The sequence below is a fragment of the Geotrypetes seraphini genome, chromosome 5, assembly GCF_902459505.1.
Source record: "Geotrypetes seraphini chromosome 5, aGeoSer1.1, whole genome shotgun sequence".
NCBI lineage: Eukaryota > Metazoa > Chordata > Amphibia > Gymnophiona > Dermophiidae > Geotrypetes > Geotrypetes seraphini.
Genome location: NC_047088.1, coordinates 105,506,724 through 105,533,454, shown reverse-complemented (window position 1 = coordinate 105,533,454; position 26,731 = coordinate 105,506,724). Strand labels below are relative to the sequence as shown.

The 26,731-nt window shown below is 43.9% G+C and overlaps 1 protein-coding gene across 6 annotated transcripts in view; it reads right to left on the bottom strand.

The window, feature by feature from the left end:
• The window catches only part of STK36 (serine/threonine kinase 36), a 393,543-nt gene that overhangs the window by 78,410 nt on the left and 288,402 nt on the right, over positions 1 to 26,731 (bottom strand). For all 6 annotated transcript variants that reach the window (XM_033944781.1, XM_033944780.1, XM_033944785.1 and 3 more), the window contains 2 exons: positions 26,465 to 26,575; positions 3,538 to 3,612 (listed from right to left, as the gene is read on the bottom strand). In XM_033944781.1, coding sequence (XP_033800672.1) covers positions 3,538 to 3,612; positions 26,465 to 26,575 — 186 coding nt within the window. The remainder of the gene's footprint in view (positions 1 to 3,537; positions 3,613 to 26,464; positions 26,576 to 26,731) is intronic.

Genomic DNA, 26,731 nt, shown 5'->3' with positions numbered 1-26,731 from the left:
CTCCTTGCTTGTTTATGTAGTACATTGCTACTTGATTGTCTGTGCAAAGGAGGAAGACTTGAGGGCAGAAATCATTGCTCTAAGTTCCAGGAAATTGATGTGAAATTTTCGCTCCCTGGCAGTCCAAAGACCTTGTCTGAAGATCATCCATATGAGTCCCGCAGACATAAGGGGATGCGTCCGTCGTGATAACCTGGTGATGAGGGGGTAAAAGGAAAAGGAGACCTCTGGATAAATTGGAGGAGGTCATTCACCATTGAAGCGACTGTAGAAGAGATGATGTCACAGATATATGTTGTAAGAGACGATCGGTCGCTTGAGACCACTGAGTCGCAAGGGCCACTGAGGATTGCGAAGATGTAGTCTTGCCAGTGGTGTTACATGGACAGTGAAAACCATGTGGCCTACAAGAACCACCATGTGTCTGGCAGAAACGGTTTGAAGAGGAAGCAGTTGCTGACACAGATGTATGAGAGCCGGAAGAGAATCTGGAGGTAGAAACACTCTCTTGCCCCAATGAACTGCAGATGTTGAGTCGGAAAGAGATGTGATTCGGGGAAGTTGACTTGGAATCCTATTGACTGAAGAAAAGAAAATGGTCTGAGATGTTATTTGGACCACTTCCAGAGATGAAACAGCCTGCATCAACCAGTCATCCAGGTAAGAAAAGACTTGAAGGCCCTGAGATCAGAGAGATGCGGCAACTAAACTCAGGCACTTTGTGAAGACTCTCGGAGAAGATACCAGGCTGAAAGGAAGTACCTTGTACTGGTAATGACACCGACTGAGTTGGAAGATACTGTCTGGAAGCCAGATGGATGATAAATTCATCTCCTAACACAGGTCATCATTACTAAAAATTGTATTTTAAATAAATGTTTGTATTTTGTATACTTTTATGAAACACTTTATATTTCTATACCATTTCTGTATTTCGCTGATTGTCCAGCTTTCTTTAGTGTAAACCGCCTAGAAATCTTTTTGGTTATGGCGGTATAGAATAATAATAATAATAACTTTATTCTTTTATACCGCCATAACCAAAAGTTCTAGGCGGTTTACACTAAAAAGAACTGGACAATCAGCGAAATACAATAATAATACAGTAAAAAAATATAAATATTTGTAAAATAAAATTTCAATAATAAAACTCACTAAGTAATAAACTTATCGAACAAAGTAGTCTTAATTAATTTCCGAAAACTGCAATAGGATAACATAGCTTGCTGAATACATTTACCTAACCAAGATTGTTGCCTACCAGCTTGAAATGCTAGGGTCCTATCTAAGGTCTTATATCTACACCCATTAATTTTTGGATAAGCAAATAAGTAGAAGTTTCTAGTTTCTCTTGATGGTCTATGCAACACAAAATGAGGAAAAAGGAAAGCTGGAGACAATCCCGATATCAGCTTAAAGCAGATACAGGAAAATTTGACTATTACTCTTGCCTCCAAAGGCAGCCAATGAAGTAAACGATAATATGGACTAATATGGTCATTCTTTTTTAAACCAAAAATCAATCGAACAGCTGTATTCTGAATTATCCTTAATGTCCTTAGAATTTTTTTGGGTGCTCCTAAATAGATGATGTTAAATAGAAAAAACTAATGCCTACACCAATAGTCTGAATGATAAAGGATCAAAATATTTTTTTATTGTTCTTAATTTCCACAATGTAAAAAAGCATTTTTGTACCACTAAGTTTGTGTGCTCTGCTAGTGTTAAATGTCGGTCTAATGTGACTCCCAGAATTTTGATAGATTTAATAATCGGGTAGTCATGACCATTAAGATGAAGCAATGAGTTTGTTATTTTGTTATATGCATGTTATGTTAAGTTATATGAGATCTAGATAGCAGAGCCAAATCGATCCATAGCCTTGCCCTCTCTGCCAGGAGGTACAGAGGCACATAAACTTGCTCTGGAGAAGAGATTCATGAGGGAGCTGTGGTTTATCAAACCTGGAAAGGGGATCACCCTGTATAGTGAGTCCAAACTGCAGGGAGCCACCGGTACTTTAAGTGGAGTTTCAAAGGTTGAGGAACTCCTTGGGTGGCTGATCATAAACTAAAGCATCTAAAAATAGTTTAGATGTTTTAGAATACGCCTCTAAAAGAATGGATAAAGCCCCAAACATCTCCTGGAGAAATGTGGTAAAGGAGCTGCCTGAGAAGAAAGGCAAGTAGAATTGCCCCCTGAGGAACCCTCGGCATCGGAGAGCAAAAGTTCCTGTTCAGAAACCCCCTAGAGATCTGAATCTCTAGCAGAGCGGGGAGATGTCGAACAGACGGTACCGAAGGCTCCAAATGCTTTGACTTGCGGAGAGCCTTGGTAAACGCCACCAATATAGTCTCTGGTAATATCTGTGGAGAAGAGGATCGGTGTTGGGAGGTTGTTGATGTCGGTTACCATACCAGAATCGGTGCTGCTACTGGAGACTCCTGGGTAAGAACAACCTGAGTTGATGGCTCAGACTGAACCGGCACCGAGAGAGTCGATGTCGACATGGGAGTTGGCATAAGAAGCTGAAATTCCTCCCGTAAGCCCTCTTTCTGGAATTCGCTGCATTAGAGAAAAGCACCAATACCGTTGGCCTTTTAGCCGGTACCTTCGGCGCCGCTCTAAGCTCTGGAGATGAGAATGCTGGTATCAAGGAACTCATCGATACTAGAGCGGAGCTATAGTTGGGGCTGCTAGAGATCGTTAGGATTAGACTCACTGCTACTATGACTAAAAGCCCAGAGGGAGCAGGGAAAAGATTGGCAGCCGGCTTACCTACTGTGAGGTGCGACACCGCAGACAGCATAGGGAGATCCGCTCTTGGCGCCAATGTGGTGGGTGCAGGCTTGATTAGTACGGCCAGTATCGGAAATGTAGTGGGCGCCAGATTCCTGACGGCGCGGAACAGGAGCTGCTGCTGAAGTGGAGTGGGAATGCGCTGCTGAAGAAAAGAGCAGAGGAAGCAGAAATCGGCAAGGTTGAGGGCCAGACATTGCAAGAAACAGCGATGGATGGCAGTGACCACAAGTGCCCGAGCACAGCAACTGCCCATGTTGAGAACTATCGGCGGGAGGGACAATAATGGTAAGACAGCCATAGGAAAAACGAATGCTAGGGTGATCCATAAGGGCTCGTCGAACCTAAGCCCACAATAGTAAAAGAAAAGCAAAATTATATATAATCTCTTTTTCTTTTTGACTAAAACGGAAAAAGAAAAAAAAAAGAAAAGAGAACTGACTGAAAAGTCAAAAGCTGCGAGAGTGGGAAGGTAGCGAAACAAAAAAATTTTTTCAACAGCCGTTGAAAACACGACTTCTTAGCTTTGCGGAAACTAAGAAACTGAGGGACCCTACATCGGGCAGGAAGGCACTCGCGCATGCGCGGTTCAGGCTATCATGAACTTTCTAAACTCTTAAAATGGCGATGCACTTTTAAAGTGGTCCGTACCAGGGCTCCGTCGGTGACGTCACACACATGAGAATATGCTGCCTGCTTGTCCTGGGATAATGGAAGTTACATTTCTTTAGCAGTTACCTGGTCAAGTTGCTGTAGCAGGAGGAGCAGAATTCCATCATACAGTCCCATGGCCATGGGAGGTGAGAACTTCAACTGTTAAAGGAAGAGAAGACAGAAGAAAGGGAGAGAGGCAGAGAAATACAGAGAAAGAAAAAAGCAGAGAAATAGGGTAGGAGAGAGAGAGGAGGGTGAAGACACATTGGAAGATTTAAGGGTCAACATATAAAAGCAGAAAAGCAAATGGAAGAGAGAATTGAGGAAACCAAGATTATAAAAGTGAATCAGAAAGACAGGAAGGATAGAGAACAATAGTAAGATCAAGAGGGGGCAAGAGACAAGCATAGAAAAAGATATTGGAGCAAAATGTAGGATAGGTAAAACAAAAGAGGGAAATAGTGAATGAGAGAAACAGAAACAAGAAAAAAAAATGCAGATATAGAAGGTTAATCAACTATTCTAAAAGCAAAACATCAAAAATCCAACATCTCCTATCCATCCCATCGATATGTCTTATTAGCACAACGCTTTCAACCATCTTCACAGTCACCACACCTATACTCTGGAATTCTATGTCCACAGAACTGCAAGAAGAATCAATACTAGAGCGCTTTAAAATAAAATAAAAAACATTTCTATTCAAAGATGCCTTCGACCTTCAATTTAAACTTTTTTACAACTATAATTTACAGACGGGTCCCCCTCCTATTGTACTACCCCTAAATGGCTCTCTGTCCTATTTTGACATGTAGTTCTCCCCAGCTATCCTCCTGTACCAGTAAGTCCATATGTGTTAATCTATGTAACCCTTTTTTATACTTTTTATTGTATACTGCTTAGAAGTTTGATAAGCGGAATATCAAATTTTAATAAAACTTGAAACTTGGAGCAGTGTCAGGAAGAAACATCACTGCTACAGACTGCTGCACATTAGAGAAGCTCCAATGCGGCAATATATAATTATTGGATCAATCACTCTCATTTAATGTATTTCAAGTATCAGGTTTTTCAGCACCTTACCCTGCACCTTGTTCACTTGGAGCTGCTACTGAAAGTGGCAGGGTCACAAGCCTAGGGATTGCAGAGAATATGGTGACTGTGGGAGAGGAAATGGCAATAAAGGCTGACCCATGTGGAGGAATGTGCCTCAAAGCAATCTGCTAAAGCTGATGCTGGAGCTTAATTCAGAAATGAAATTGGTGCAAGATGACGTCAAGCGTGCACTAGAGGAGATCAAGGCTGGTATCAGTGAATTTTGTAGTATCAGGGTTGGGAAGGTTGGTATATGCCCTGAAGAGAATGAGTCAAAACAATGAGAAGGCCAATCAGGAAACATTAGGACAGACAATCAGAACTTCACCATGGCTTGGGCCACCCATAGGGGCCCCTCTGGGACCTCTCAAAGATCCATGAGAATTTTGGTAATGATGTGAGGGAACACATGTAGTCTGTGCCTTTGTGCTGCTCATAAGCAAACACTATATAGCAGAGGACTGGGGAGTCTCTATCTTTAATTCCTGGAGGAATTCTGTGATCTTTTTTTTCAAAATTCTTTATTCATTTTATCTCTTACATCGTGCATAAATAATTGACATATTGAATTGTATACATCACTTGAATTTCTTATCATTTCAACTTTAATACATAAGATTTAATCCCTTCCCTCCCACCTCTCCCACACTATATCCATTCAAATATATCATATAAAAATTCTTGTCCAATGAACTAAAATTTAATCAAATTCAGACACCCCTCCAACCACCCTCCATCCGCACTTGTACTTATAATGGAAAAATGGTATTTATTCATTGCAATATTTTGTCAATGGCCCCCAGATCTCTTTAATTTATAATAATTTCCTTTTTGTATCGCAATTGTTCTTTCCATTTTATAAATTTGACACGAGTTCCACCAGAAACAGTAATTGAATCTACTCCAATTCTTCCAATTAGATGTGATATGTTGAATGGCGACACCTGTCATAATCAATAAAAGCTTGTTATTTTTTGATGAAATCTGGCTCTGTGTCCTCATTGACATACCAAATAGAATTGTATCATAAGATAGAGCCACAGGAATCTCCAATAAACAATTTATTTGGCCCCAAATTGATTTCCAAAAGGCTAAAATAAAGGGATAATAGAATAATAAATGATCTAGAGTCCCTACTTCGAGATTAAGAACATAAGAACATAAGAAGTTGCCTCCACTGGGTCAGACCAGAGGTCCATCGCGCCCAGTGGTCCGCTCCCGCGGCGGCCCATCAGGTCTATTACCTGTGAAGTGGTTCCTGACCATTTATATAACCTACCTCTGCTTCTATCTGTACTCCTCAATCCCCTTATCCTTCAGGAACCTATCCAAACCTTCCTTGAACCCCCGTACTGTGCTCTGGCCTATCACAACCTCTGGAAGCACGTTCCATGTGTCCATCACTCACTGGGTAAAAAAGAACTTCATAGCATTTGTCCTAAACCTGTCCCCTTTCAATTTCTCCGAGTGACCCCTAGTACTTGTGGTTCCCCACAGTCTGAAGAATCTGTCCCTTCTCTATGCCCTTCAGGATTTTGAAGGTTTCTATCATGTCTCCTCTAAGTCGCCTCTTCTCTAGGGAGAACAGCCCCAGCATTTTCAACCTGTCAGCGTATGAAAAGTTTTCCATACCTTTTATCAATTTAGTCGCTCTTCTCTGGACCCCCTTAAGTACTGCCATGTCCTTCTTGAGGTACGGCGACCAGTACTGGACACAGTACTCCAGGTGCGGGCGCACCATTGCACGATACAGTGGCATGATGACTTCCTTCGTCCTGGTTGTGATACCCTTTTTAATGATACCCAACATTCTGTTCGCTTTCTTTGCGGCTATCGCACACTGTGACGATGCTTTCAATGTTGTGTCCACCATCACCCCCAGGTCTCTTTAAAGGTTGCTCACCCCTAACAATGATCCCCCCATTTTGTAGCTGAACATTGGGTTCTTTTTCCCTACATGCATGACCTTGCATTTCTCTATGTTAAAACTCATTTGCCACTTTTTTGCCCACTCTTCCAGTCTCGTTAGGTCCCTTTGTAGGTCTTCGCAGTCTTCCGTGGTTCTAACCCTGCCACAGAGTTTGGTGTCATCAGCAAATTTAATAACCTCACATTTCGTCCCCGTCTCCAGGTCTTTAATAAATATATTGAACAGGAGCGGTCCTAGCACCGATCCTCTTGGAACTCCGCTCGTGACCCATTGCCAGTCTGAGTAATGGCCCTTTATTCCAACCCTCTGTTTCCTGCTTGCCAGCCAGTGTTTGATCCATCGGTGGACATCCCCTTGCACCCCGTGGTTCCACAGCTTCTTGAGTAGTCGTTCGTGAGGTACCTTGTCAAAGGCTTTTTGGAAGTCAAGGTAAATGATGTCTATGGATTCCCCTTTATCCATCTGGCTGTTTATTCCCTCAAAGAAGTACAGTAGGTTCGTGAGGCACAACCTTCCCTTGCAGAAGCCGTGCTGGCTCGCCTTTAGTTGTCCATTGTTTTCTATGTGTTCGCAGATTGTGTCCTTAACCAGTGCTTCCATCATCTTTCCAGGGACCGAGGTCACGCTCACCGGCCTGTAGTTTCCCGGGTCACCTCTTGATCCCTTCTTAAAGATGGGCGTGACGTTTGCTATTTTCCAGTCCTCTGGGATCACCCCAGTTTTTAAGGATAGGTTATATATTTGGCGAAGTGTTTCCGCTATTTCGTTTCTCAGTTCTTTTAGTACCCTTGGGTGGATGTCGTCTGGACCAGGTGATTTGTTGCTCTTCAGTCTGTCCACCTGTCGGAGGACATCCTCTCGGCTTACCTCTAGTTGGACCAGCTTTTCATCATGGTCTCCGCTTATGATCTCCTCGGGTTCTGGGATACTGGATGTGTCCTCTCTCGTGAAGATTGACGAGAAGAACTTGTTTAACCTGTCAGCTCTCTCTTTTACCTTCTTTACCACTCCCTTCCTGTCTCCGTCGTCCAATGGTCCCACTTCCTCCCTGGCTGGTTGCTTCCCCTTCACATACCTGAAGAATGGTTTAAAGTTTCTTGCTTCCCCCGCCAGTCTCTCCTCATATTCTCTTTTTGCTCTCCTAATCACTCGGTGACAGTATCTATTAGACTTAGAGCTATTCAACTTTTGTAATCTAACTGGGGTCCAAAAAGCTCTATGTAGAAGAAAAAACCAGGTTTGTCTCATAGATGCAGACACTGTAAATCTCATCCTCCAAGACCAAATTCGTGGCCATTGAGACACAGTAATTTGATGCTTAATTTCAATGCTCCAAATATCTCTAAGACCAGTTTTAGACTTCTTTTTAACTAATCCATTTATACACTGTGCGGCCTGGTGTCTCAGGAAGTCTACCTGAAAGCATAAGAACTCCAAACTATATTGATTGTTAAGAGTTTTCCATTCAGGGACCCCCGCCTGAATGGCCTGCTTCAGCTGCATCCATCTAAAACTTTGTGATTTATTAAGGCCATATTTATATTGCAACTGTGAAAAATCAAGCAGTTTACCATTAGAAATAACATCATCCAAAATACGTATCCCTGCAATCATCCAATGCTTCCAGATGACCTTAAATCCACCAATTTGAATCTTGGAGTTTAGCCATATAGTCTGATTTGTTGATTTATGTATTGGAACAGGTGTTAAATTACTAACATATCGTAATGCTTTCCATGTATCCATTGATATTCTGTTTTCCTTATTCTAAGCATTTTAATACTGAGAACATGACATAAACGCAGAGGAAACATGAGTTGCCATTCCAACCATAGCCAGTCTGGGGTATTGTCTATGAGCTCTGGGAGGACCCAATACATACCCTTGTGTAAAATATAGGCTTGATGATACCTATAAAAATTGGGAAAATTTACCCCACCCTCTGTAATTGGTTTTTGTAAAGATACAAAAGCGATTCTAGGAGTTTTACCAAGCCAAATAAATTTTGTAAGAATACTGATTAACTTTTTATAAAAGGACCCCTTAAAAAAAATTGGTATCATACCCATTTGATAGCAAACCACAGGAAATATCATCATTTTAATTGTTTGGCTCTCCCCCATCAAGAAAGATGTAAAGGATTCCATTGCTCACACATTTCTGTTACCTTCTGTAATAAAGATTTTTCATTCTCCTTCATTGTGTCTTCCAGCGTATTTTTTATCCAAATGCCTAAATATTTGAATCCATCCTCCTTCCATACAAAAGGAAATGAATCAAACAAACCTTTTGTACAATGTACATTTAGTGGAAGAATTTCTGATTTGCTCCAATTTATCTTATAACCTGAAAATTTTCAAAATGTCTCAATCAATTCAAGTAAGCATGGAATGGTTGTTTCCGGATTTCTCAAATGAAGCAGTATATCATCTGCATATGCAGAGACTTTATATTCCCGATCTGAATAAGGAATACCCTGTATCTCCTTTACTTGCGGAATAGCTAATAACAAGGGTTCCAAAACAATATAAAAAAGTAAAGGAGATAGGGGACAACCTTGTCTAACCCCCCTCTGCAAACTAAAGCGTTCTGAAAAATTATTATTAATATACAATCTAGCAACAGGGGAGCTATACAATGTTTGAATCATTTGTATAAATTCTGAACCTATTCCAAACCATTCCATTGATTGATACATGAAGGTCCATTCCACCCGATCAAAGGCCTTCTCTGCATCCAAGAACACAGAAAAAGCCGGATCACTCATGGTCTTTGTTAAGTTCAACATATGAAACGCCAATCTAGTGTTATTAGATGAATGTCTCTTAGCAACAAATCCAGTTTGGTGCATATCAATAATAAAAGGGAGAGCCTTAGCTTAGCCAAATATCTTAGCCAAAAGTTTTCTATCTACATTGATTAGTGAGCTAGGCCTGTAATTTGAAACCAAAGTGGGATCTTTATTTGGCTTTGGCAAAACTATAGTTGATGATTCTACCATAGTACCTACTTCGTTGCGACCGAGAGGGTAAATTGGGAGGAGGAGTCGCGCTATACACTAAGGAAAGCATCAAAACCACCAGAATCACAGATGTTAGATACACCGGGGAATCCCTCTGGGTGAACCTGGCCAGAGGGAATAAAAAATTGCTCTCAAAAATGCCTATACCTTGGGGTGATATATAGACCTCCCAGGCAACAGGAGGACAAAGACATGGAATTAATCGAGGACATAGAGAACATCACACTGCGCGGGGACACAGTAATGCTAGGAGATTTCAACATGCCAGATGCAGATTGGAACACACTCTCCGCGACTACGGGTAGCAGCAAAAGAATATTAACCTCCATAAAGGGTGCACGTCTCAAGCAATTGGTATTGGAGCCCACCAGGGACCAGGCGTTACTAGACCTAGTTCTCACCAACGGAGATAGCGTCACGGAAGTCTCAGTAGGAGACACACTGGCCTCCAGCGACCATAATATGGTATGGCTCAACCTCAATAAAGGTTTCCCTAAGACAAACACAGCAACAAGGGTTCTCAACTTTAGAGGCACAGACTTCAATCGCATGGGAGATTTTGTCCATCAGGAGCTACATAAACAAGTAATATCTGACAATGTGGAGGATATGTGGTCGTCTCTGAAGTCCATCCTACACGAAGCAACAGACCGATACATAAAGACAGTAAGTAAACGCAGGAGAAACAAAAGACCCCAATGGTTCAGTAAATAAATTTCAGACCTAGTTAAACAGAAAAAAAGATGCATTTATCACCTACAAACATTTAGGCAGAGAGGGGGCGAAAGAGGACTATCTAGACAGATCTAAAGCTGTCAAAACAGCAGTCAGAGAAGCCAAACTCCGAATGGAGGAAGAGCTAGCACGGAAAATTAAGAAGGGGATAAATCTTTCTTCAGCTATATTAGTGACAGGAAAAGAAACAAAGATGGGATAGTACGCCTGAAGCAATCGGATGGTAACTTTGCGGAATCAGATTCTGAGAAGGCAGAACTACTAAACAAATACTTCTGTTCAGTGTTCACCCGCGAAGCGCCGGGAGCTGGTCCACAGCTGCAGACGGGAGATAACCAGAAAGACCCGTTTCAAGATTTTGAATTTACGCCCAGTAGAGTCTATGACGAACTATCAAGACTCAAAGTAAACAAAGCCATGGGACCGGATAACCTACACCCCAGAATGCTCAGGGAGTTAAGGGAAGTCCTGGCAGAACCATTATCTGTTCTTTTCAATCTTTCCCTAAGCACAGGAAGGGTCCCCTTGGACTGGAAAACCGCAAACGTAATCCCACTCCACAAAAAGGGCTGCAGGACAGAGACAGCAAACTACAGACCAGTGAGTCTCACGTCTATAATGTGTAAACTCATGGAAACACTGATCAAACAGAATCTTGACACAATCCTAGACGAAGAAAAACTGCGTGATCCACACCAACACGGGTTCACCCAGGGTAGAAACTGCCAATCTAATCTGATTAGCTTTTTTGACTGGGTTACTAGACAACTGGACACCGGAGAGTCACTGGATGTGGTATATTTGGACTTCAGTAAAGCATTTGATAGCGTCCCTCATCGAAGATTACTGAACAAGCTGAAATCGATAGGATTAGGAGACACTCTAACCACATGGGTTGAGAATTGGCTGAGCGGTAGACTTCAGAAGGTGGTAGTGAACGGTACCCCATCCGAAGCATCGGACGTGATCAGTGGAGTGCCGCAGGGCTCGGTCCTGGGCCCGATTCTATTTAACTTATTCATAAGAGATATGACGTAAGGACTTAGAGGAAGGGTATCACTGTTCGCTGACGCCGCCAAACTTTGCAACATAGTAGGCAAAAGCTTATTACCTGATAATATGACACACGACCTACTGTTGCTGGAACATTGTCAACTACTTGGCAGCTAGGCTTCAATGCTAAAAAATGCAAGATAATGCACCTGGGTAAGAGAAACCCGCATAGAACTTATGTACTAAATGGTGAGACCTTGGTTAGGACCACGGCGGAACGCGACCTAGGGGTGATCATTAGTGAGGACATGAAGGTTGCTAATCAAGTGGAGAAGGCTTCCTCCAGGGCAAGACAAATGATGGGGTGTATCCGCAGAGGTTTCGTCAGCAGGAGACCTGAAGTTATGATGCCGTTGTACAGAGCCATGGTGAGGCCTCACTTGGAGTACTGTGTTCAGTTTTGGAGACCACACTACCGAAAGGACGTGCTGAGGACCGAGTCGGTTCAGCAAATGGCCACCAGGATGGTCTTGGGGCTCAAGGATCTCACGTATGAAGAAAGATTAAAAAAATTGCGGCTGTACTCACTTGAGGAAAGAAGAGAACGGGGAGATATGATTGAAACATATAAGTACATCACGGGACGCATCGAGTCAGAAGATGATATCTTCTGGCTCATGGGACCCTCGACCACCAGAGGGCATCCGCTGAAAATCAGGGGAGGGAAGTTTCATGGCGACTCCAGGAAGTACTTCTTCACCGAAAGAGTAGTGGATCATTGGAACAGACTCCCACTCCAGGTGATAAAGGCCAGCAGCGTGACGGATTTTAAGAGAAAATGGGATACTCACGTGGGATCTTTAAGGGAGTAAATTCAGGAGAGGGGATACTTGGAATGGGCAGACTTGGTGGGCTATAGCCCTTTTCTGCTGCTTTTTTCTATGTTTCTATGTTTCTAATGCAACCTTTAGTTAGTTGAGATTGATATAATTTTAATAAATAAGGTAACAAAGTAATTTGAAATGATTTATAAAATTCTACTGTGAAACCATCACCACCTGGAGCGGATCCAACTCTAAGAGACCTCAACACTGTTTCTAATTCTTTTAATGATATAGGCTCATCTAACCTTCTTTTAATATGTTCGGGAATCTTTGGTCCATTAATTAACTTCAAAAATTCTAATCCATCCTTTTCCCTATTGTCATAAGGCTCAGAAGTTTTTTTTAATTTTTTTTTATTAGGATTTTATATACCGCCTATCAAGGTTATCTAAGCGGTTTTATAATCAGGTACTCAAGCATTTCCCTATCTGTCCTGGCGGGCTCACAATCTATTTAACGTACCTAGGGCTATGGAGGATTAAGTGACTTGCCCAGGGTCACAAGAAGAATATAAGTTTTTATAAATATTTCGGAATTAATATATCTCCAATTTGAGTATGTGAAAAACCTTTATCATCCTTAATTGCAATAATTTTTGTTCTTCTTTTCTTTGCTTTAAGATAATTTGCCAATAATCTTCCCGCCTTATATGAGTTTCCATAATACAGAGTCTGCTGATAAAACAAATCTTTCCTTACCAATTTTGAAGAGATTTCATTATATTTGCCTTTTGTTTTTAATAGAGCCTGTAGAGTGCTTTGCTCCCATTTATCAATCAATTTAGACTCTAGATTTTTAATTTCTTTTTCCAAATTAGAAAATTGTTTTTATAAGTTGTTTTCTAATAAATGCAGAATATGAAATAATATTATCTCTCATGGTAGCCTTAAAGGCATCCCATAAACTTTCCATGGAGATTTCTTCTGATGTATTAATTTGAAATAAATCATTAATTTTTAATTGAAATTCTTCAAGGAATTTTGTATCAGCAAGCAATGTATTATCAAATCTCCATACAGATCTATTCTTTTCTTGTTCAGCAAATTTAAATTCAATCCATACACCACCATGATCAGATAAAATGAATGGATCTATGGAGGCTTGTGCCACCTGCTGAACTATTTGACTTGAGACAAAAATATAATCAATTCTTGAAAAAGATTTATGAACATGTGAACAAAAGGAAAATTCCCGATCATTAAAATGAAGTATTCACCATATATCTTTCAAATCACAAGAATGCACCAAATTATCTAATCCTAATGATTTCATACATTTGCTCGGTTTTTTATCCATCAATGGATCCATAACAGTGTTAAAATCTCCAGCTACTACTATCTTAGAAGCAGCCAGCGGGAGTATCAATTGCTGCAGTTTTTTGAAAAATTTATTTTGGTTCGAATTTGGTGCATATACGTTAAATAATGCCAGGGTATTATTTCCCATGCTCATATCTACATGTACCCATCTTCCTAGGGGATCTGAGTCAACTAATTGAAAATTAACTGTACATTTTTTATTTATATGAATAGCTACCCCCGCTTTTTTCCCTATTGTAGGGGGTGAAAAAACATTGTTTCATCCAACCCCTTTCTAATTTTTTGACTCTACCACAGATAGATGAGTCTCCTGTATATAATACACATTGGCATTCTGTTGTTTCAAATAGGTGAGTGGTTTTTTTCCTTTTAATCTGATGGTTGAGGCCATTAACGTTCAATGAAAAAATTTTAAATGCCATCATAAGCTGTATATTCAAAACATCTAACCAAAATCAAGTATTTAATATTATTTAGAGTCTCCAATTCTAAAACTTTGAACATAAAATTTTCCCCCTCCTAACCATCCCCAACCCCCCCTTTCACCCACCCTACCTCCCCATATTATTATTGAAAGTGAAAACTTGAAAACACACATATTAGACCAGGTAATGAGAAACCCCTGACAGACCATCCTAAAAACCTTTTCCAGAAATAAGTCTCTTAAATAATCATAATAATTCATCTAATATCCTATTCATTTAAAAAAAATAACAATACTAATCAATAACTTAAAGTTTATCCTGAAGAATCATTATGTTATTATCACAAAATAGAGTAAACAATATATATTGATATAATAAGTAATGTATCCCTACCCTTTATTCAATTGCATATCTAATCATGTTTTTCCCCCTCTAGCCTTGTAAAAATTAATGCATTGTTCATAAAAGAAACATCTCCCCCCTTAAACATTAATAATAAATTCATTTTATCATTTTAATTCATATCTTAAAATTAATTACCCATCCTTATTAAAAATGTAAATAATAAGTATTCTCACTCTTTTAATTATTAAATCTTTTGTTATATATATGTGATCTCTCATATTAATCTAATCTAATCTAATCCTTAGATTTGTATACCGCATCATCTCCACGTTCGTAGAGCTCGCCGCGGTTTATAGTAGGAGAAATAGGAAGGAACTACAACAGAGGGTTAGAGGTAGAAGTGTGAAGAAAATTTAGAGGACTTGGGATGCCAAGATAGCACAGTTACTTACCGTAACAGGTGTTATCCAGGGACAGCAGGCAGATATTCTTTACGCACGGGTGACGTCACCGACGGAGCCCCCGGTACGGACCTTTTTAACTAGAAGTTTCTAGTTGGCCGCACCGCGCGTGCGCGAGTGCCTTCCCGCCCGACGGAGGAGTGCGTGGTCCCCAGTTAAGATAAGCCAGCTAAGAAGCCAACCCAGGGAGGAGGGTGGGATGTAAGAATATCTGCCTGCTGTCCCTGGATAACACCTGTTACGGTAAGTAACTGTGCTTTATCCCAGGACAAGCAGGCAGCATATTCTTTACGCATGGGTGACCTCCAAGCTAACAGAGAGGGAGGAGGGAAGGTTGGCCATTAGGAAAATAAATTCTGTAGTACAGATTGGCCGAAGTGCCCATCCCGTCTGGAGAATGCATCCAGGCAGTAGTGAGTAGTGAATGTGTGAACTGAGGACCAAGTGGCAGCCTTGCAGATTTCCTCAATGGGTGTGGAACGGAGGAAAGCAACAAAAGCATCCATAGCTCTAACTCTGTGGGCCGTGACAGCACCTTCCAGTGAGAGACCGGCCCGAGCATAACAGAACGCAATACAGGCGGCAAGCCAGTTGGAAAGCGTCCGTTTAGAGACAGGATGACCTAGACGGTTAGGATCGAAGGTCAGAAAAAGCTGAGGAGACGAGCGGTGAGCCCTGGTACAGTCAAGGTAGTATGCAAGGGCACGCTTACAATCCAGCATGTGTAACGCCTGTTCCCCAGGATGAGAGTGGGGTTTAGGGAAAAAGACAGGCAACACAATGGACTGGTTGAGGTGAAAAGCTGAGACCACCTTGGGAAGGAATTTAGGATGGGTACGCAGAACCACCTTGTCATGGTGATAAACAGTGAACGGTGGATCGGCGACCAGTGCATGCAGCTCACTAACCCTCCTGGCAGAGGTGATGGCAATGAGGAAAAGCACCTTCCATGTTAGAAGTTTGAGCGAAGTTGTGGCAAGAGGCTCAAAAGGAGGTTTCATGAGGGCTGATAAAACCACATTCAGGTCCCAGACGACAGGAGGAGGCTTCAGAGGTGGTTTGACATTGAAGAGGCCTCTCATGAACCGGGAAACCAGAGGATGAGCCGTGAGAGGTTTTCCGAGGATAGGCTCATGAAACGCAGTGATGGCACTGAGGTGGACTCTGATTGAGGTAGATTTGAGGCCAGCATTGGACAGAGAGAGCAAATAGTCCAGTACGGTTTCCACCGCTAAAGAGGTGGGATCGTGATGACGCCGTAGACACCAAGAGGAGAACCTGGTCCACTTCTGATGGTAACATTGGAGGGTGGTCGGTTTCCTGGAGGCGTCCAAAATGAGACGGACAGGCTGAGACAGATTCTCTGGAGAGGTCAGCCCGAGAGAAACCAAGCTGTCAGGTGGAGCAAAGACAGATTGGGATGCAGTAGAGATTGACGTTGTTGCGTAAGTAGAGTAGGAAACACAGGAAGAGGAATGGGCTCCCTGGAGCTGAGCTGAAGCAGGAGGGAGAACTAGTGTTGGCGAGGCCACCGAGGAGCGATGAGAATCATGGTGGCTCTGTCCCTGCGGAGTTTGGATAACGTCCGCGACATCAGAGGAAGTGGAGGGAAGGCGTAGAGGAACCGATTTCTCCAGTCGAGCAGGAATGCATCTGGGGTCAGACGATGAGGAGAGAAGAGTCTGGAACAGAACTGGGGCAGCTGATGGTTGTGAGGTGCTGCAAAGAGGTCCACCTGCGGAGTGCCCCAGCGAGCAAAGATGGAGTGGAGTGTGGAAGGGTCCAGAGTCCACTCGTGAAGTTGAAGAATGCGGCTGAGATTGTCGGCCAGGGAGTTCTGTTCGCCCTGGATATAGACAGCCTTGAGGAAGAGATTGCGGGCCGTGGCCCAAGTCCAGATGCGGAGAGCCTCCTGACAAAGGAGGCGAGATCCGGTGCCGCCTTGTTTGTTTATGTAGTACATGGCGACTTGATTGTCTGTGCACAGGAGAAGAACCTGAGGGCAGAGAAGGTGCTGGAAGGCCTTGAGAGCATAGAACATGGCTCTGAGCTCTAGGAAATTGATGTGATGTTGACGCTCCAGCGGGGTCCAGAGTCCCTGGGTGCGTAGATCTCCCAGGTGAGCTCCCCACGCATAGGGGGAGGCATCCGTGGTTATGGTCATGGAGTGAGGGGGTAGATGAAAAAGTAGACCCCTGGAAAGATTTGAGGAGTTCAACCACCATTGAAGAGATTGCTGAAGAGACGATGTCACAGAAATGGGATGAGAAAGAAGATCCGTGGTCTGTGACCATTGGGTGGCAAGAGTCCATTGAGGTGTCCTGAGGTGAAGTCGCGCCAGAGGAAGCACATGGACCGTCAAGGCCATGTGGCCCAGGAGGACCATCATCTTTCGGGCAGGAATGGAGTGATGAAGGAGCACCTGACGGCAGAGGTGGAGCAGGGTCCGTTGACGGTCGGAGGGGAGAAACGTCCTCATTAGTGTGGTGTCGAGAACTGCTCCAATGAACTGAAGTCGCTGTGTGGGAAGTAGATGCGACTTGGGGTAGTTGATCTCGAACCCCAGGAGATGGAGGAGAGAGATGGTGTGATGAGTGGCTTGTAGCACAAGTGGAGACGTAGGTGCTTTCACCAACGAATCGTCCAAGTAGGAGAACACCTGGAGGTTGTGAGACCTGAGGAAGGCCGCTACCACAATAAGGCACTTGGTGAACACCCTGGGCGATGAAGCGAGGCCAAAAGGTAGCACTTTGTACTGATAGTGACGGTGCTGTACCTGAAATCTTAGGTAGCGACGTGAAGTCGGATTGATTGGTATGTGAGTGTAGGCTTCTTTGAGGTCCAGGGAACATAGCCAGTCGTGCTGAGAGAGAAGGGGGTAAAGCGTGGCAAGGGAGAGCATTCTGAATTTCTCCCTGACTAGACACTTGTTGAGGTCCCTGAGATCGAGAATGGGACGGAGGTCTCCCATCTTTTTGGGAACCAGGAAGTAGCGGGAGTAGAATCCTTGACCCCTTTGGTCCGGAGGCACCTCTTCGATGGCATTGAGAAGAAGAAGGGATTGGACCTCCCTCAGGAGGAGGGGGGTTTGGGAGGAGTGAGAAGCAGACTCTACGGGAGGATTGTCTGGTGGAAGAGTCTGGAAGTTGAGGGAGTAGCCGTGGCGGATGATGTTGAGGACCCACTGGTCCGATGTGATGACCGCCCAACGGCTGAGGAAGATGTGGAGATGGCCTCCGATGGGTTGAGGAAGAGGCAATGAAGGCGGGAGACTGGCTATGCCCTGGAGAGAAGAGTCAAAAGGGCTGAGAGGGTTTGGCAGGTGGAAGAGTCTTGGCAGGTTGGTTGGATTGAGAACGAGCCTGGGTGTGGTGTTGTTGTTGGCGGGGCCGCCTAGGTTGTTGCGAAGGCGGATTGAGCGGTCTGGCTGAGAACCTGCGTTGATATGAGGACTGTGGCCTGTAATGTCGAGCAGGTGGAGCCTTTTTCTTGGGTTTAACCAGGGTGTCCCATCTGGTCTCATGGGCCGAGAGTTTCTGGGTGGTGGAATCCAGGGACTCCCCAAAAAGTTCATCCCCAAGACAGGGAGCGTTGGCTAGACGGTCTTGGTGGTTGATGTCCAAATCCGATACTCTCAGCCAAGCCAGGCGGCGCATGGCGACCGCAATGGCAGAGGCACGAGAGGTCAGCTCAAAGGAATCGTAGACAGAGCGGACCATAAATTTCCTCAGTTGAAGGAGGCTGGAAATTTGTTGCTGGAAAAGCGGAATCTTCCTTTCTGGAAGATATTTTTGAAGGGCGGACAGCTGTTGGACCAGGTGTTTCATGTAAAAAGAAAAGTGGAACGTGTAATTGTTCGCCCTGTTGGCCAGCATGGCATTCTGGTAGAGCCTCTTGCCAAACTTGTCCATAGTTTTGCCCTCTCTGCCAGGAGGGGTGGAGGCATAAACACTGGAGCCCTGAGATTTCTTCAAGGTGGACTCAACAAGGAGAGACTCATGGGGCAATTGAGGTTTATCAAACCCCGGGATCGGGATAACTCGGTAAAGGTTATCTAACTTGCGGGGGGCCCCAGGGACCGTAAGAGGGTTCTCCCAGTTTTTATAAAAGGTTTCCCGGAGTATGTCATGCACGGGTAACTTGAGGAACTCCTTAGGTGGTTGTTCAAAATCCAAGGCCTCCAGAAAGGCTTGGGATTTTTTGGAATCTGACTCTAGGGGGAGAGACAAAGCTGCTGACATCTCCCTGAGGAACTTGGAGAACGAGGATTGCTCAGGTTTGGAAGTGGTATCGGGTGCTGAGGGTTCCTCATCTGATGAGGAGATATCCTCCTCGGTACCGGGGGAGATTCTTCCCACAAGTCCGGGTCCCGGACCTCCGGGTGCGCGTGCCGAGAAACCGGGGTGGAAGGCTCGGTATGGTGGGTCTTAGATAGAGACTTGCCCGAGCGCACCGAAACGGTACCGGGAGAGGAAGATCGGTGTCGGTCCCGGTCTCGGGAAGAATGGTGTCCCGCCCGGTCTCGAGGCGGATCTGTAGTGGTATGTGAGTGAACTACATGATGGGCACGGAGTTGTTCAGCCGAGAGAATCGGCATGGACGTAATAAGTGGCACCGATGGGGTGGATACCGGTTGTTCGGCGCGGGGCTCGGGCCGGTCTGGTACCGAAAGGAGCGGTGCCAGGATAGTGGGTAATAGGTGCTGGAGTTGATGCTACAGCTGTTCCTGTAGTTGGGTTTGGAGGATGGCCGCGATGCGGTCATCCAGGGGTGGCACCGGAACCGCTTTCTTCTGTTTCGGTTCCATAGGTGCCGCTCCACGCCCCGGCGATGAGGAGGCCGATGACGAGGCACTCACCGAGATCGGGGCGGAGCGTTTCCGGGGCCGGCGGGAAGCCGGTATGGTCGGTGCCGCCACTGTGGCTGGCGGGCGCTCTAGGGAAGAGGAAGGCTTCTTAGCCGGCTTACCTGGCGCCGACGGCGCCGATGTTGGATCGGGTGTCGTCGAAGTGGTGGGTGTCGATTTTGGCGGTACCGCCGTCGACGCAGAGGATTCCATCGCAGACCCGGTGCCGAATAGGATGTTCTGCTGAATCTGGCGATTTTTAAGTGTTCGCTTTTTAAGAGTGGCACAGCGGGTGCAGGAGTCCGCCCGATGCTCAGGACCCAAACACTGCAAGCACCAATTGTGTGGGTCAGTGAGGGAGATCGGGCGTGCACACCGCTGGCACTTCTTAAAACCTGGCTGCGGGGGCATGAATGGGAATACGGCCTCCGCAAAATCAAACCCGGAGGCCTGTATAGTGGCAACAGGCCCCGCCGGGGCTAGTTCGAAAAAAGGGGAAAAAAGAAAGTCAAAATTTTTTTATTTTTTTTTTAAAGGAAAATAAAAGGTAACCCGAAGGTAAGAAAGTAAAACAACAAGAAAATTTGTGAGCGGGAAGGCAAAAAAGGTTAGTTTCAACGGCCGTTGAAAAAACACGCGTCTTCTTCGCTCCGCAGAAACGAAGAAATTGGGGACCACGCACTCCTCCGTCGGGCGGGAAGGCACTCGCGCACGCGCGGTGCGGCCAACTAGAAACTTCTAGTTAAAAAGGTCCGTACCGGGGGCTCCGTCGGTGACGTCACCCATGCGTAAAGAATATGCTGCCTGCTTGTCCTGGGATAAATAAGAGTTTCATTGATTCTTCTAAGTTTAAATAAATTTAAGATTAAATAAATAATGAATGATGAAATTAATATCAACCGGATATCTACCTTATAAGTCAATAAAATAGACAAATACCTAAACAAATTAATCGTTAACTTATCAATTTAGTATGTATTTACCAATACTTCAATATAATTTCACTTTAATTATTATATCAGTCCTCAATATAAATTCCCCATCTTCAAAGTTATAACCATAAACCTGTAAAATAAACAGTTGAATTCATCTCTATTAATGTTGCATTTTATAACAAGTCTGTTTATTAACGTATGCTCTAAAATCTAACAGTAGATCCACTCTTTAGAAGCTTTATAAACCAAAAGATTTTCCCCTTCAGCTTCTTAACCATTTATAACATTACGTCCCAGTTTTCTGACTTAAAATTTATTCAACTTATCAGCCTCAATTGACCTCCCATCTTATAATGCTGATGTTATTTAAATGAATCGGAGGATGGGCAGGTGGGGGAGACAATAAGAAATAGACGAAATAGTTCTGCCGAGATGAACACAGGACTAGTAGCAGGAGGAAATATTTGTCCTGAAATGTTTCTCCGATATCGCATTGATCACTCATTATATATCCTTCTTTCTACTTTCACTGTTCTTTTATTGTTTATTTGCCTTTCCATATTCTTCAATGTACAGTCACTCTAGTACCGCAATTTTGACTTTCCTGCGATCTCTTCCATAATAATATTCTCACCTGCTTTCATCTCAGAAATCAAATCTTACAATGACGTTTCAATACAGATGCAGTCTCTGACATTCTACCTTCAGAGTCTCGTGTCATGAGCCATTAAAGATTCAATTTCAAAACAGCAACCATTTCTCCTATCGTCATTTAGTGACAGTCTCCAAAAGCCCATACTCAGTCACCAAAACCATCACATCCAAATTCCCCAAACAAATCCAACAAAATCACACAGACCAAATACTCTCACCCAACCACATCAACCAATAAATTCCAATATCTATAGAGAATCCAGGAGGGCTCCTCCAGTTGTCATAAAAATTCCTGCAATTTTTCTGGCTCCTCGAAACTTGTTGTTTTATTTCTTTATGTCACCTTCATAATCGCAGGATAAATTAGCCCGTATTTGGCCCCAATACTCCTCAATTGTGGCCTTAAGTCTAGAAATCTCTTTCTTCTAGTTGTGGTTGCTCATGCAAAGTCTGGCACAATATGAATACGGGTATCTTAAAACTTTAAGTTTTTGTTCTCTTTTGCAAGGTGACATATCTCCAATGCCTGTTGGTACCTTAAAAGTTTGAAAATTAATGGACACGGACCCCTTTGATTGTCCATTCTTTTTGTAGGTATCCTATGAGCTCTTTCTATCTTTAGGGGAAACTTTGTTTTAATTGGCAGGATTTTAGGGAGGAGGTTCTCCAAAAAGAAAGTGGTTATTTTTCTCTGCCCCTTCCGGTAACCCTAAGATTCTTAGGTTACTCCTTCTTTCCCTATTACTACAATCCTCCAACTCCCGCGTAAGTATTTCAATCTTATTATGATCAAGCTTAAATTGAAGTATTTCTGCTTCGGAAGCCTCAATCCTTTTCTTTAGATTCTCCATTTTGTTTTCAGCCATTTCTATCTTTTTATTAAGAATTGCAATTTCCTCTTTCACTTCCTGTATGTTCCTTGAGTTGTCCAAAACAATTTCTTTAATTGCCCGAAGCTCAGTAAGAATATCGTTATCATCCGTATTGTCCTTCAGTAACGGCTTTTTTGAGGTGGCTGTTGGTTCAGGCTTTGACCTTTTAGCGCTTCCCGCTGCTGTATAAGCTGAATCAGCCTTTACCTGCTTCCTGGATGCCATATTATACCAATGTCACGCTTTTGAAATGAAACTATGAAATTTTTGTGACTTATTTAGCTTTTAAAAGGTCTGTCAGTACGGAACTCGACGATTACCCGACCGTACTCATGCACCTTCAAGACACGCCCCCTTTCTGTAAACATCCTGCGCACAGTCGGGTCCCTCCCCTAGATCAGATCTGGTCCCTCTACCAGATCCAGATCTGGCCTCCCAAGAGATGAAGCAGCATCTCCAGCTACAGAGAACCTTGACTGGGAGAGTAACGGCATTGAAATAAAGGCCACTTCAGCACGTCTTCCTCAGACTGGACCTCCCTGTCTTGCGCATGGCACAGTTGCCAGCAGGGTGCTGAAGTGTTCGTAACCCCAAGGAAGAAGCATACTTCAGATATGACAGCCTGCATCGAAGAATGATGACATCGATGTAAGGCATGAATATAAGGATGTAAGGAGTGACTAGATGCTATGGATGCCTGTGATGCTTGTTGAGGCTTCTCATGTTGAGTATGAAGATGATGCTTGAGAACGATGTCAATGCTGATGTCGATGTGCACCAGTACCAAAAAGAATTGGTACCACAGAAAAGACCAATTTGCTGGGTACAGTAAATACTGCATAGGGTGAAGTGGATGCACCATCGCCGTTTGCTATGAAACTGGTACCGTAGGTGCAGCAGGGTGTCGAAGCATTGGTAACCCCAAGAAGAGGAATGCTTCAGAAATGATAGCCTGCCTTGAAGAACGATGGCATCAATGAAAGGCATGCTATCAAGTGACTTGATGCTGGAAATGCCTGTGACGCTGATATCATCAATGACGATGTCCACCAGTACAGACAAGAATCGGTACCGCATAGAAGTCCAATCTTCCTATGCACCCTAGCACCCTTCTAGCTTTTGCCGTCACATTTTCAATCTGTTTACCACCTTAAGATCATCACATACAATCACACCCAAGTCCCGGTCTTCTGTCGTGCACATAAGTTCTTCGCCCCCTAAACAGTACCGTTCCTTCAGGTTTTTGCAGCCCAAATGCATGAACTGGGATCCAAGAAGAAAAAGAACAAAGAGACAGCGTGGCTCACTATAGAGGTTAAGGAAGCGATCAGAGACAAGAAAACCGCGTTTAAGGAATAGAAAAGGTCAAAAATGGGTGAAAACTGGAATAAGCACAAACAACATAAGGCGGTAAAATGGGTCAAAAGAAACTATGAGGAAAAAACAGCCAAGGAGGCGAAAAACTTCAAGCCGTTCTTTTGATATATTAAGGGTAAACAACCCGCCAAGGAAGCGGTGGGACCATTGGATGACTGTGGAATGAAGGGAGTGCTAAAGGAGGACAAAGCAATCACCAACAAACTGAACACATTTTTTGTGTCTGTATTTACCAAAGAGGATATTTACACAGCATACTGGAACCCATCAGGCTATATGCTGGAAACAAAGAGGGGAAACTGACAGGGTTGATGGTCAGTCAAGAACAGGTATGCAGGCAGATAGATAGGCTTAAGAGCGATAAATCCCTGGGACCGGATGGCATCCATCCGAGGGTCATCAAGGAACTGAAAGGGTCTATAGCTGAACTGCTTCAACTAGTAGCCAACTTGTCGATCAAATCGGGAAAGATTCCGAAGGACTGGAAGGTGGTGAATGTTACGCTGATCTTCAAAAAAGGTTTGAGGGGGGGACCCGGGAAACTACAGACAGGTGAGTCTGACCTCAGTACAGGGAAAGATGGTAGAGGTGCTGATAAAGGACACGGGCTGACGAAGACCAGCCAGCACGGTTTCAGCAAAGGCAGATCTTGTTTGATGAACTTGCTGCACTTCTTTGAGGGAGTAAACAGGCAGATAGACAAGGGTGACCCGGTCAACATTGTATATCTGGATTTTCAGAAGGCGTTCGACAAGGTTCCGCATGAACAACTACTTCGGAAAATTGCGAGCCATGGAATCGAGGGTGAAATACTCATGTGAATTAAAAACTGGCTAGAACATAGGAAACAGAGTGGGGGTAAATGGACAATACTCGGACTGGAAAAGTGTTACCAGTGGGGTGCCGCAGGGTTCGGTGCTTGGACCCATGCTCTTCAACATCTTTATAAATGATCTGGACATAGGTATGACGAGTGAGGTGATGAAATTTGCGGATGATACGAAGTTGTTCAGAGTAGTGAAGACGCAGGGGGATTGCAAAGATCTGCAACGTGACATAATCAGGCTCGAGGAATGGTCATCAACATGGCAGATGAGGTTCAACGTGGATAAGTGTAAAGTGATGCATGTCGGTAACAAAAATCTCATGCACGAATAAGGATGTCCGGGGCGGTACTTGGAGAGACCTCTCAGGAAAGGGATTGATTGACAAGTCAATGAAGCCATCCGCGCAATGTGCGGCGGTGGCAAAATGGGCAAACAGAATGCTAGGAATTATAAAGAAGGGGATCACGAACAGATCGGAGAAGGTTATCATGCTGCTGTACCGGGCCATGGTGCGCCTTCACCTGGAGTACTGCGTCCAGCACTGGTCGCCGTACATGAAGAAGACATGATACTACTACTTGAAAGGGTCCAGAGAAGAGTGACTAAGATGGTTACGGGGCAGGAGGAGTTGCCGTACAGAGGAGATTGAGAGAGGACATGATTGAAACATTCAAGGTACTGAAGGGAATAGACTTGGTGGAAAAGGACAGGTTGTTCACTCTCTCCAAGATAGGGAGAATGAGAGGGCACGCTCTAAATTTGAAAGGGGATAGATTCCGTATGAACGTGAGGCAGTTCTTCTTCACCCAGAGAGTGGTAGAAAACTGGAACGCTCTTCCGGAATCTGTCATAGGGGAAAACACCCTCTAGGGATTCAAGACCAAGCGCGACAAGTTCCTGCTGAACCGAACGTACGTAGGTAAGATTAGTCTCATGGCGCTGGTCTCTGACTAGAGGGCTGCCGCGTGAGCGGACTGGTGGGCACGATGGACCACTAGTCTGACCCAGCAGTGGCAATTCTTATGTTGCCTTGAAATTGATGACACTGGTAAGGTAATTGAAGACATTACTGATTGCATGCGCAAGCTTGCCATGTCCCAGTCCAACCTGGAATGGCATCAATGTGTCCGGGTAGTTTGATTCCCTAACATTGGGGCTTTACGCCCACTGCTCCTTTTTATGGCTGTGATTTGCTTGTCATTTTTCCTGGTACCGTGTTGCCTCCCCTGTTGCTATAAGCTATGACAGAATACTACTGAGAAAGTGACAACCCAGTTTCTTTCTACTCATGGTTGTCAGCTCGTACCCTCCTTTGATCAGGAGTATGTTCTACCTCTCTCTGTTGAATCTAAGTTTGACGAATTGGAGTTCTGACCTGTATGCCTATTATGCACTGTGAAACTGAAATTACACTGTGAATTTCTTGTTATAAAGTAATTATGTTGTGTGTTCTGCCTTCTATGTGCCTTCTTCCTCTGGCTCTGTAGTGTATCCTTGCTTATCGTAGTCAGGCTGTTGGGTGATTAGCCCTTCTCCATGCTTTTGACCCTCTCTCTGCTACCCTTTGTGTAACGGCTCTTTGGTTGGGACCTGCAGGCCTCCAAAGAGGGGGATCAGATGGGAGACTTTTTACACAGGATGGAAGACTGTTGTCTGCATTCGTGAGTCATGGGCTGACAAACACTGGCTTCTTCTGGATGCTAACTGTGTGCCACAGTGAGTGCTTAAGTTTCGATTCTTTGCTGTAAAGACGTATTTTCAAGGACACCAACAGTACTGTGAGTGCGGCTCAGAAGAGCACTCCTTATATGGCACAGGAATTCAGGAGCTGTTGTGTCCCAAAAGGGGGACTGGCATACCCATGTGAAGAAAAGAAAGTTCGAGAAATATTCCTGTTATAAGATCCCCCGGAGAGGATAGAGGTGTGGACTGGAGGGTGGGATAGACAGGCGGCATATTTGCACCTATAGGGATAGTAAACAAACAGAGCTGTTGGTGTGTTTCACCGGAAAAAAAAAAAACCCTGTATATAACTTCATGCTTTTTCAGGGTGGGGCAGAGTGCAGAAATGTGCTGGCCTCTTTCTGTAAATCTCTCCACTGTATTTCCAGACTGATACTACAAGTTTTTTTTCTGGTATGCTTATGTTGCAACAAATTTTTATATACTTTACTAACAATAAAAGTATTGTCTGTTTTGGAATATACAATGCGTGTCTTTGGTCATTCCTTTAGAAGGATTTTATTGAGGTGGTAATGCAGCCAGCCACTTCAGACCCTTGAGAAGCTTACCTCTATGGGTGCTGTCATGCCAGTTCTTGTGGCTGCCATAACTTCCTCTAGGTTCAGATCTACTTGTATTCCCTGCTGAAGCATCTGCACCAAAAGTAAACCAGCTGCACTCTGAGCAAAGGAAGAAGAGACAAAAAGTGTGAGAAAGTGCGACTCAGAGTGTGGGTGAGAATAGTCAGAATTTTCTTTCTCTCTTATATTAGACAGTTAAGCTGATTGAAAGAGAAATTAGGTTCTTACCTGTTAATTTTCTTTCTTTTAGTCTCT